This window comes from Drosophila miranda, chromosome XR (genome assembly GCF_003369915.1).
Source record: "Drosophila miranda strain MSH22 chromosome XR, D.miranda_PacBio2.1, whole genome shotgun sequence".
Taxonomy (NCBI): domain Eukaryota; kingdom Metazoa; phylum Arthropoda; class Insecta; order Diptera; family Drosophilidae; genus Drosophila; species Drosophila miranda.
Window position 1 is genome coordinate 12,963,322 of NC_046674.1, and position 12,353 is coordinate 12,975,674.

At 49.3% G+C, this 12,353-nt stretch overlaps 3 protein-coding genes and 1 non-coding gene across 4 annotated transcripts; 1 reads left to right on the plus strand and 3 right to left on the minus strand.

Moving 5' to 3' along the window:
* Positions 1–2,260: 2,260 nt before the first annotated feature.
* LOC108153153 (major royal jelly protein 1) lies at positions 2,261–3,645 on the minus strand. The gene is made up of 2 exons (XM_017282955.2): positions 2,695–3,645; positions 2,261–2,627 (listed from the first exon to the last, which is right to left on the minus strand). Exons 1-2 carry the CDS (start codon positions 3,560–3,562, stop codon positions 2,332–2,334), a joined length of 1,164 nt encoding a protein of 387 aa, XP_017138444.1. The 5' UTR covers positions 3,563–3,645; the 3' UTR covers positions 2,261–2,331.
* Positions 3,646–7,067: 3,422 nt separating this feature from the next.
* Trnac-gca lies at positions 7,068–7,139 on the minus strand. The gene has a single exon. It is a non-coding gene; the product is annotated as a tRNA-Cys (tRNA).
* A 987-nt stretch (positions 7,140–8,126) lies between these two features.
* Positions 8,127–11,190, plus strand: LOC108153152 (major royal jelly protein 1). Its single transcript, XM_017282954.2, has 3 exons — positions 8,127–8,709; positions 10,279–10,475; positions 10,533–11,190. The coding sequence occupies exons 1-3, from the start codon at positions 8,221–8,223 to the stop codon at positions 11,074–11,076; spliced, it is 1,230 nt and encodes a 409-aa protein (XP_017138443.1). The 5' UTR covers positions 8,127–8,220; the 3' UTR covers positions 11,077–11,190.
* On the minus strand, positions 11,098–12,236 carry LOC108153155 (peritrophin-48-like). The gene has a single exon (XM_017282958.2). The coding sequence runs from the start codon at positions 12,215–12,217 to the stop codon at positions 11,183–11,185; it is 1,035 nt and encodes a 344-aa protein (XP_017138447.1). The 5' UTR covers positions 12,218–12,236; the 3' UTR covers positions 11,098–11,182.
* Positions 12,237–12,353: the final 117 nt, after the last annotated feature.

A 12,353-nucleotide genomic window follows, 5' to 3' on the forward strand; every position in this document is an offset into this window, starting at 1 on the left:
GCAGCCAGCGCCAGCCTTTGGGGAAAGCACTTTCTCTTACGAGGATTTCCTATCCTTGCTTTCTTTTCTGCAAAGCTTTTTAAAGGCGATTTGGAGTTGTGAAATTAAATTAAAGAACACATAAGTGACAGATACTTTTCCATTTATGGGTAGCTTTCTTTTTCACTTTAATTAAAAACAATCTCTAGATGGAATTACGGGTATTTTTGTACAGAATATTCCTTTGACTCGCATTTTCTTGTTTATGGAACTCTGAAAAAAAAGGTTGCCGTCTCTTCATTCATTTCTCATTTTAGTTCAATTAAAAAGTTATAAAGCTTTTCGCAAAACTCGAAATAATATTCCCCGCACCCCCCTCCGGAGACCTAATTAAGCAAAATATTTGAATACTTTGTTTTGTATTTATTTAGTTTTTTTAACCTTTTTTTCTGTACGCTGCAGTTATTTTTTTCCTGCTTTTTTGTTGTAGTTGCTGTCTTTCGACTTTTTTGGGTGCCACGCCCACGCAGTTCTGCGTTTGTAAATCAAGCGAGAGACAAGTTTATCGTCGCTTTTGTTGCTGGTGTGACAGCTGCTTCCAGTCCCAGATGAGGCAGAGAGAGGGAGGGAGGGGGGGAGGGAGAGACAGGCCACAATTTGGGGCAACGGCAGGGGTTCTATCTATCTATCTCCCGTGGTTCTTTCGGGGATTAAAGGGTCAGAAAGGTGACCTTTCGATGAGCACTAAAGAATATTAAAGCACTAGGATATAATAATGGATCTGTATGGGGACACTGGGTTCTACGATGAAATAACTATCGGTACTGTCGGGTATCGGAGCAGGAAATTCAGTGTGGGCAGAAGTGTGCAGCATTCCCAGTAGTGATTGCTCAGTGACCTTTGGACCCCCCCAAGAAACCCCCTTCTTAAAAAGTGCGAAAACTGCGAAAAAGGCGTTGCAACATTGTGTCCCGCTGGCGAAAGTGGGCGTAATTAACACGCCACGAAGCCATAACGAAAAACCAAAGGACAAAGATCGCAGAAAGAGGGCGACAGAGAGGGAGAGACAGACAAGAGCTGCTGATTAATTGATTTTTTATTGGGGGAAACAACTCTTTCGACGCCTTTCGGCTGTTTCCCCAAAGTGAATCGGAAGCCACTGCAACGCTGACTCGGCGAGAGACTGAATGGAGGAAGGGAGCTCCAGACAGACGCCGTGTCCGTGTCCGTGTCGTGCAATTTATCAGCCAACTTTCCAATTAGTGGTAGCATTAAAGATGAAAAGAGAGAGTCGACACAGGAGTCGAGTCGCGCGACTCGCGTCTCCGGGGCAATTACGTTGCCAACTTCAGTGCGAAGCTACCAAAGGAATGGTGGCGCCAAGTGGCAGAGCATTTCCGCAGTTCCGTTGCGGGAAAACGATATGGAAATGGAGCAATGCAATCAGAGCATCCCCATCCCCCTGCATTGGCAATGTGTTTGGCAAGGAACCTGGCGACAGATCAGACAGCTGCAATTTGCTTTATTCATTTTATTATAAGAGATTTTTCAACACTCTCTAGGAAATTATACAGAATTCAAGGGAATTCGAAGGTTGAAATTCGTTAGTCAGAGAGGACTCTTTTTAGAGGTAGGATACTCTATAATAGATCATTTCTGATTTTATGATAGGGGAACAATCTATAAAGATCTATAAAAAAGGTCCAAGAAGCTATTTCCTACTGAATTCTGTATTATTTTGATACAGAGATATTCAGAGAACATATATGGAGATGGGTATGGTTCTTTCTATCGAACTTCTCTTCTCTTTTCACTCCAAACTTTGGTCATTTAAGGGGGGTTGTCCTTAAAGAAGGCACGAGTATTGACCTCCACAAATGTGTGTATCGTATGCCTATCGTAGCTTAAGGCTAATCCAAACTGTAACTGAAACTGACTCTGAAACTGAAGATAATTTTGGCATTGCAGAAAAGTTGAATGAACTGCAGGACACCGAAAAAAACCCACTGGAAAGCCAAATACAAATACGAGTATCCCTTGGATATTTATTTACTTTACTCCTCCCTCTCTAACTCGCTCTCTCTCTCTCTCTCTCTCTCTCTCTCTGTGTTTGAAGAACAATCAAATGTTTATTTGCTTAACTTAGATAACAACAGCGAAAAACAGTGGACAAAAGTCGTTTAGTTTATGTACAAAAACTGCATTCAAGAGCGCCCGAAAAAAAAAGGGGATTCGATTCTCATTCTCCGGCGCGAAACAGCATTTACCAGTGGCTTGGGGGAGATGTTTTGTGTGTGTGTGTGTGTGTGTACTGGTATATCTGTGTTGAGTGCTCTATGGTCCATGGGCGCTCTACCAACATCCCTGCATGAGGCCCAACTGCTGTATGGCACCACAGCCCACACGGTTCTGCATATAGTCGGGGAAATTGCTCTGCAAAACACGCATCGTGTTCCGTTTGTAGTCGGGCACCGCATGGGTCACCAGCTGACACGTTTGACTCCTGTACACGGGCTTAAAGTTGGCCTCCGCGAAGGTGGAGTTTGTGTCCCAGCGATAGACCTCGGCATCGCCTTCATTGCGGAAGAATATGGCCGAGCCATTGTCGGTGCCGATGATGACCATGCGAGTGGGTTTCTTGCCAAGATCTAAGGGATACGCAGGGATACATAGAGCTGGAGGAATGGAAGAGAGAGAAGGAGATTCAGGACTTACCCAAGATACGTCCATCGGCAACGCCACTGCGAAGGTACTCGGATTTGAGGGAGAAAAGCTTGCTGGTGCTCAAGTAGGTGAAGTACAGCTCGGTGGAGCCGCAGTCCCTCCGGATGAGAGCAATGTAGAGGACATCCCTCGAACGACAGCCGGCAGAGACAGCCTTCGGGAGGACCACGCGGAAGCCGCGATCCGCTTGCAGATTGTACACGATGATGGCACGGTTGGCGGCATCACTGACGTACACAAAGCAGCCCCCATCCGGGGCATAGTCCACCACCAGATACTGCAGTCGCGAACTGCTCGACGTGAGGCCCTCCAGGGAGACTGTCTTGAGGACCTTTCCCGTCTTCACGGACATGGCCACCACCTTGGGGGCGCACTTTCGCACGGGGGTCTCGAGGGTGTTGACAATGCCCGTGTCGAGGACCCACAGCACCTCGTTCTGATCCACCACTAGATCCACGACGGACTGGAGAGCCTTGCAGTTGCCCTCCTCCTGGAGATCCCAGCAGGGATACGGCTTGAAGGTCGTGGAGCAGGTGCCCGGCTTCACGCTCGTCTTGACCAGGGTGGCGGGCACACCCTTCCGGTAGCGGGGCAGCGCCAGATAGATGGTGTCCCCAATGAGCTGTGCCCGTGTCGCGATCACATTCTTGGAGACGTACTTCCCCGAGCTCTTGAACAGCGACTTGGTGCTGGCGCAGGGGAACTCGAACTGTCCGCCCGTCCACTGGATAGGCTGGGCGTCGGAATGGGCCCGATCTGGGGTCCACAGCCCGTACTTTGTGCCCTGCGCGTGGCACAGATGTGCCGCCCAAAGGAGCACGACTGCGGAGAGCCAAGGGAGCCTCGTCTTGAGTGCCATTCTGTGATGCTGGGGCTAATGCTGGGGCTATTGATGGGTGCAGACTGCTGCAGACGACGTGTGCGGCTATGCTCTCAGACTCCATTAAGTGTCGTGCTTTTATAACCATAGTCGCACCACCAGAAACGTTCCAGGGCATCGTGCAACGTGCTCTGCCGCCGATTCTCAATTTCAAAACTAGCAAAAACAACAGCAAAAAACCATCAGAGAACCTTGGCAAAAAGTTTACTCAACGCGAAAGTGGAAAAATGATTGCTGGCTTCTGTGGTTAGTGCTGGAAATAACTAAAATAGTTTAAGCGCAGAAACCGCAACAAGTGGCGCCCCACCCCCGTTCAAGGAGCAGCGGCAGCAGCAGCAGAGGGGAGAATGTCCTCCAAGGATGGAGGATGTCCTCCAGCTGCGATGGGCAGCCAATGAAGTGATTGCAATTACTGTTTGATGGCCCCGAGAAAGCCCCACAAGTGTCGTCGTCGTCGGTGGCCGGTCGTCGGTCGCCGGTCGCCGGTCGTCTGTCTCCTGATTGCCGGCGGTATTTTTAGCTAATTGATTATGTGCACATGCACAATCTTTGGAGAATTGACCCTCTCGGATACTGTGATTTAACGAGCTGTAATTTTCAAAGCCGCACGATGACTGCAGGCTTTGATTGTGGAGTGCTGTGTGGAGTGGAGCGAAGAGTGGTCTCCTTGTTTGCCCGACATTCCCGTAATTACCCTCTGAATAGGGTTTAAGCTCTCTATCTGTCTCTCTCTCTCTCTCTCTCCTCCAGTCAAGCATTCAACCCGGAATCATGGCATGCCATGCCACACAGACATGGCCCATGGCTCCAACGTGTTTGGCATGTCAAATTGTCAGCCAAAGACCCGCATTCCCCCTCAATAGCTCAATGATTTATATGCCACCAGCAGCAGCAGCAGCAGCAAGCAGCAAGCAGTCGGCTCCCCCCACATGGCTACACAAATTTACCCGCAAGAAAAGCAAAAAAAAAAAAAAAAATCGAATTGATGACAAGCATTTCCGGGATAGCCGCTCATCTGACACATAATTTATGTAAGCCCCCCCAACCAGTGGTGGCGGGGGGTATTGGGGCGATAAGAGATAGCCCCTACCGCTGACCCCCATTAGCCACCCTCCCAGTTGTCACCTTTAAGCCACACACACACACACACACACAAACACACACAGGTTTTTTTTATTGCCGGTTTAACGGGGCGTATGCGTCATGAGAGGAAGGGAGAGCAAGGGAGCCACGCGAGAGCGGGATTTATGCAAACGCCAACAAAATGCTTCTTTAAAACTCTCTTTCCCCCACCTCCCACTCTTAGCCTCCTCCCCTGCGGGTCGATGGATGAACTTTTATATATGCCAATGCTCGTAAAATTCCAATTGAAAACGCAAATAAGCCAATAATTTGTCCGGCCACAAAACAAAACAAAAATAAACAGAAACAGAAATATAAAGCAAACAATATAAAGAAGAATTCTTGATAGACAAAGGGGATACCTCTCCACTTGTAGGGAGCAGAAAACGTAATTTAAAGACGGCAAAAACCCAAGAAAACTAAAGAAAAATACTTTACTGGGAGCACATTTGGTACATTCCTATAGGGGGACTCAGTAGATCTTAAGTAGACCCTAAAGGGTCTCCGGAAACAAAGAGATACCAGCACATACCTCCCCGTCACATACCCACCGACAACTCCAATATACCCTTCCGGAGTACGATGCCCAGCTACAAGAAGAACAATAAATATTGTCTGTGGTCACGTTTGAATTTCTTTGGTAAATGGGCCGCGACTTGTATTTAATTTTACAAGTATTTATGCAAAGTCAAGCGATTTAAGCGACAAAAATCACATAAATTACGGCCGCACGAGAGTTTATAAGATATTCTGTGGAATTAGAAGAAGTTTTGCCAACTTTCTCTGAAGCTTAAGCCGAAGTTTTGGGCAAATCTTTCAGCTTTTCAGCGATTGACCCTCGTTAATCACAGAATATGTAAATGCTGGAGCGGGCTTAAAGTTTTGGCCTAGAGGGTACTAAAAGGGCACCCAATAGAGAGGGGTATTCATCCGGCCATCCAATCCAATCTTTAGATTTTTGCTGACTTTTCCCCCATAAATGACCATCGATTCAGCCCCTAACCAGTGGAGCAGCTTTGGTTAATTGAAATTCTTTTTGTCAGTGCTTTCTGAGTGCATTTATGGCGGGGAATCCACCGAACTAAATTGAATTGTGGGTGTGTTTTCGTATTTATGATCTCAATGATGGCTCCCCACTGATGGCAGAATTCTAAAACATTCCCTTATTTATATTTACGCATCTGCCAAATACCGCAAGTAGAATAACATTTTGCGAGCATTTTGGCTGTCGACTTGTGGGGGGTTTCGGAGGCCGGCATACACTTTCCTCGAGGCAAAAACATAAACGGAAACCTTAATCATTCGCATCGAATTTTCTACATTTTCCCATTAGTGGCTTGCAATGCATTCCGCTTTTCTATGCCATTCTCTATAGAGTGTTTATCGCTTTGCCTTTGGTATAAATTTAAATTTTTTGATATTTTTGCTGTTATTATTTATATTGAAACGCATAAATATTTATCTACAGCTCAGGCTTCAGCTTCAGCGTGCGCCTGATGGCTGATGGCTGATGGCATCGTTAGACAGAGAGGGAAAGCATGAAAGCATCAGAAAGAGGGAGACAGACTCTGTCCGACAGATTGGCAGACAATCCACCCACACATAGACACACACACACCCACACCCACACACACCCATACACACCCCCACACACACATGCGTTGCTGTGGGAGTGTGCTTCGGTGCCACAAATTTGGAAATGACCATCTGAGGGCAGCGGAGACGAGCAGAGCCTGAGACGGAGGCAGATTATTAAAACGAATTTCACACAAATTCAATCTGCATGTAATTTGGAATTATGGACAGACCAGCCGAGACAGCTCTCTCCCTCTCACTCACTCGTTCCTTCTCGCTCTATCTCGATATGCAGCGATACGGAAGCCAAATCTTTGAACCCTCCGAAAAAGGGTTCAACATTTTTGTTATTCTTTCGTTTATGAAAATATTGACCAGCCGGCGGACGACAGATTAAATTTTTGCGTGCGAGATTTAATGGAGGGGCAGGTCGTAATTCAATGCACGTGCTGGCGGCGGACACTGCCACTCCACGTGGCACAGACAAAGGCGAAGAAAGAACAATGAATGGGTGGCCCGGGAAGGAGGCCCAGGGTCAGACCGCCCTCCCCTACCCCCCGCCACCCGTATATGTCAACGCGTTTTATTTGATATTATTTGATGCGTGGGCGTTCGGGGGGTGGTGGGGGGTAGTGGGGGCTATGGGGGCTGTGGCATGACCACGTATTCGACATGTATTCTTCTTTACGAGAGGATAAGGTCATTGTCCCGGGAGGAACGGACACCTTTAATGGGTGCAATAATCCCGGGGCGAAATAAAAAGTGACATCAAAAAAGTTGTGTTCCAAGGGGGCACCCGGATTTGAACCGGGGGCCTCTCGATCTGCAGTCGAATGCTCTACCCCTGAGCTATACCCCCAACCTGAAAACAGGCGCCACTGAGATGTATTTCAAACCCGAATCCGAGACCGAGTTCGAGATAAAAAGCCACCCAAAATAGGCACCGAGGCGGCATCAATATCTGGCAGATTGTTTATCAATTTACACGGACGGCCTGCAGTTGAATGAAACGCAAATAGTGTAGTGTTCGTCCCACATGGGGGCCAAGGAGTGCACAAGGATCTCGTGTATGGGGGCGGGGGATGTGTGGGAGAACTTATTTTTGTATCTTTGCTACGTGCCTCAATGGGAATGTCAATCATTTGCAGCCTCGTTCTCTGCGTGTGCATGTGCGTGTGATTCATACTTTTCCATTGAGTCTCTCGTTTTGCCTCTTCATTGATTCTTTTGCCTTCATTGATTCCGATTCTTGGAAAATCTTATCACAGAACAAGTCTCAACTGTCGCTGTCCGGGGGCGTGGTGGGGGGGCAATCTCTTGCTCAACTGATAGCTCCAGAGCCCCGGACAGATGTTTTTGTCAGAAATCGAAACTTTCTTGTACCAAAGATGCAGGTCACAGAGGAGCAGCAAAGGCGGCATTTTGGGGCAACACACTTTGGCAATAGTTGCGACATGAGCCCTGAACTTTAAAGAGCGTCCAGAGCACCAATCGATCGATCGATGGCCAGACAAAGAGCCAGCCATAGCCACCGCCACGGACACAATTTGCAACAATTTTAAATTTGAAACCAATGCCAGCTTCCGCATTGCATAGAAACAGAGCCAGCGGAAAGAGAGAGAGAGAGAGCGATGGAACAGAGGGTGTCCAATGGGGGGGAAAGGGTACGGGGTGCTGGGTGCATGTGTGGTCTATTCAATTTCCGGGCGTATGGTGCGGCCAGACGTGCAGACACATGTTTCCCCCCATGTTTACCAAGCAGCCGACGGCCTTGCCACAGAACACGCACCGACACGAACGCTGCATGCAAATCTGCAGCATTTATATTTAAAAGCAGAATGCAGAAGCCCCTCTTCAGACAGACAGTTTTCATCTTCGTTGTGGCTCGGCGCTCGAACTTGGCCAAAAAAACGGCTTGACGTGTTAACCGATAAAGAAATATGGCCTCCCAGCTGCTGCACCGCCCACTGCTGGTGGTCTCCACTCTCCTGCTCCTGCTCCTGCTCCTGCTCTCCTCCTCGCCGGTGCATGCCGGCTACAGTTCCTCGGGCGGCGATGAGTCCTCCGGCGGCAGTGCCTCCAACTCGATTGGGACCAGCAAATGCGACAAGAACCCGCTGGCGGAGCTCAGCTTTCAGCTGAGTGGCAGCAACCTCCACTGGCCCTGCGACTCCACCAAGAACATCTACGTGCAGTCCGGCCGCTATGTGCCCCGCAACGTGATTGTCACGCGGGCCCAGCTCCAGAGGGACTCGGCATTTGTGGCACTGCCGCGCTACAAGCAGGGCGTACCCTTCACCCTGGGGAAGGTGAATCTGAAGAAGGGCGAGTGCCTCGCCAAAATCGCACCGTATCCGTGCTGGGCCATACAGGAGGAGGGCAACTGCCAGGCGCTGCAGTCCGTCGTGGATCTGGCTGTCGATCAGAACGTGAGTGCAATTAACTTTAGCATTGTTTCAGTGGAGAAATTGGAAAGTGGACAGTGGAAAGTGGTGGCGGACTCTCATCCAAAACTGCAATTTGTTTCATTAATTCTGCATTGCCACGTTGACACTTTGCGCGCCTCTTTGATGGCTTTAAAAATGCGTGTTTCCATGCATCTTTTGTGGGCTAAAGGAGAGGGTAGCAAAGGGTACATAGGCTAGCAGAAGAAGACGCTACTTTGGGACATAACCCACCCTCTATCTCTCTACGGGAATAAGCCCCCCGCTACGCCACCGCCGACTCTGTCGCATACAGGGTACCTTTTGAGTCTCGGACTCCCCTGGAATTCCATTTTTTATCGCTTCTCAGCGAAAATGGCTTTTTTAATCAAATGAACGACAACACGAAAAGCTTCAAATAAAGTTCATGTCGGGCAATCGGTGCCGAAAAAGTCAACGAAAAGAAATAAACGCAAGGAATGACAAAAACCCCCGCCATAAAAAACGGAACTGCAGTGTGAATGGAATATTATAAAAAGGGCAAAAGGTCGTCCTCCCCATTCTGCCAGTCCTCAAACGACGAACTGCGAACTGCAGCTGAAGCACCATGTAAATGCGATGCAAAAAAAGTTCTGGGAATTAATTTTTGAAGCGTTATGCCAGAGCCAGTGCCAGGGCCAGGGCCAGGGCCAAGCGCCTGCCTGCCATTTTGATGAGCCATTGGCCAAAGCTCTTTTTGCGATTTCAATTAACAAACAATCTGCTATGGCTATTGCTGCCGCTGCTGCTGCTGAAATGCTTGACAGCTTTACATTTTTGTGTTTTGTTAAATACTTAAATTATGGCAAAGCGCGAGGGAGATGTGATCGATTGGTGTATACCCAGGGTGCACAGAAGACTGCTTCATCGGGTGCCAAAGTTTCTTGGCAGAGTGGCACTGCTGTATGACAAACAGGCGTGAATGGAGTGCCTAAAGAGGTTATTCCTATAGCAGGGGAATGAGCAATCATCGTTTCTGGAGCACCCTTATCCAGGGTATTCGTCTCTCCTCATGTAATCCCCCTCCTCTGCTCTACCATTCAATTCCTGGCTCATTTAAATGCCATCCACAGAATTGCATTTCTCGCTTTAGCATTTCGATTGTGCAAAAACATTTCATTATTTTATTTACACAAAAGTCACAACAAAAACAACATGGGCATTCAACAAATATTGAAATACACACATATCTGATGTGATGTGATGTGATGTGATGTGTTGCAGTCGGCAATAAAAACAATTGAAATGTGAGAAGAGGAGAGGAAACAAGAGGAGGGGAGGGCAGAGGAGAGGAGATGTAAAACAACAATATGAATAGCAATAACTGTCAGACAATAGCCAACAATTGGGTGGCATGGCATGCGAATTTATTTATTTATTTGTGGACACAATTTTTGGAATACACAAGAGATATTAATTTGATTGTCATTCAGCGGGCGATGAGTGCATTTCGATGCGCTGTCCATTGGCATTTCAAGGGACATGCAAACACGAATTAAGGATACATTTTGATGGCTTTTTCTTGATGGATTGCAGGGTCTGCTCTGGGCACTGGATGTGGGCATTGTCAATACGCTGGAGCAGCCGATCCGTCGCTGTGGCCCCAAAATAGTGGCCATCAACACGGCCAACCACAAGGTGGTGAAGAGCATCGATCTGAGCGATCTGGTGACCGCCGAGAGTCGACTGCAGTTCATAGTCGTGGACTATTCCAAGGACAACAAGCCGTTTGTGTAAGTCTGCGGAATATGCCCTGTAATCTGAATCTGAACCGTGTGTAATCCCTGCAGCTATGTGGCCGATGCTGGGGCTCGCAGCATTCTCGTTTATGACATCACTGGGAACAAGTCGTACCGCATTGTCCTGCCCAAGGCCACGGCCCCCACCAGCGACGTGCTGTATGTGGCACTCACCTCCAAGGCGGATGGCACCTCCACGCTGTTCTTCAGCTACCTGAGCTCGCCGCGACTGTACTCGATCAAGGGCGAGTACTTGCGCGTGGGCCAGGGAGCGGGATCCATCATCGACGTGGGACCCAAGCCGTACGGCAAGCAGGCCGTGCTCCTGGGAGCCGATGGCGGCACATCGCTGTTCTTCCGCTACAAGGGCGAGAACGACATTTATCTGTGGGACTCGGAGACGTGCTTCAAGGCCTCCAATCTGCAGGAGGTGCAGCGTGGCGGCGACTGCCGCCTGTCCACCCAAGTGCTGCCCGGACACAAGCGCTTCATGTGGGCGCTGGAAAGTAATTTCCACGACTTTATCTCGGATCGGACTGGATGCAATGGTGCCTCCATTGTCCTGCATCCAGTGGTGAAGGAATGCGATGACTGATCATCGAAATGCATTGCATGATTGCTGCTGCGGACTGCAGTTTATTTATGGCTAAGGATCTGCTCGAACTGTTTTTTGTTATTTGGGAGAGTAAATCGTTTTTTGTTCAACAAGTTCCTGCCTCGCAAATTAATTTCGAGAGGCTGAAAATCGTCCCGATGGGGCACGTTCCGGTGGGGGAGCGCTTCATCGTTGCCCCAACGGCATCGCAATGATAGAAGGTCGAGCAGTCGGTCAAATCGCCAACCATACCCACGCGCTGGCAGATGCCGGATCCAGTGGTGGCCCCCGAATCAGAGGGTACTTCTCCATCGGCATCTACGGTGCCTGGGCGGCACACCAAATGCTGGGCATCAAAGTACGAGCCATCGGGGCAATGCTGCGTCTCCAGGGATCCATTGATGCACAGGCAGTACTCATCGCTGGCCGTGGAGTCGGGACACTTGGAGATGGCGAAATTCGAGCAGGATCTAACCACGGGGGTGCTCCTGGACGTCAGATTCCTGGTGGGAGTCACACAGCTGTAGCCGTTGAAGACATATCCCTCGGAGCAGCGCAACAGGAGGGGGAATAAGGTGCCCTCCGAGGAGGTATCCCTCTGGCAGATGTAGTAGAATCGACTGTCCGCCGACCAGGCGCCCGTCTGCCCTGCACGACTGCAGGCGTACTGGACGTCCGAGCACTGGTCGCTATCCTTCGGCAGGGTGCAGCTGTCGGTGAGCGTGGAGTACGCGGCTCCATTCGCACACTGGTGGGGGGTGTCCACGTTCTGGGCGCTGCACTCGTGGTAGTTGCGGCAGTCGTACGGATCTGGGAACATTCCCGGCTGCTGGCAGTAGAACTTTCCGCGCTTTGGGACGTGGCACTTGGACTGCCAGGTGCAGCCAAAGGTGCCCTCGTCCGTGCAGTAGAAACTGTGATCCGACTCGCACGTCATCATCGTTTGCGTCTCCCACTGGCCGTTGCCATCGTGCAGGCAGTAGCCCAGTGTGGAGCAGTCCACGCAAATGAAGCCAGCCACACGCACATCCTGACAGGGATTGGACGCCTCTCTAGCTCCCAGATCGAAAGGATGCACTGCCACTCTGCTCGCCAGGCACTGCCCTACGAGTAGCAAGAGTAATTGAAAGGATGGCCCCATCTTGAAGACTGTGATGCGGGACTCGTTTGGCCAGGTCTTATATAGCGCCTCATAATCGCAGGGGAGAATGTTTTACACTTAATTGAAAAAAGATAAACCTGGAGAACTTCTGGAGAATAATGAATATTTCCGCAGT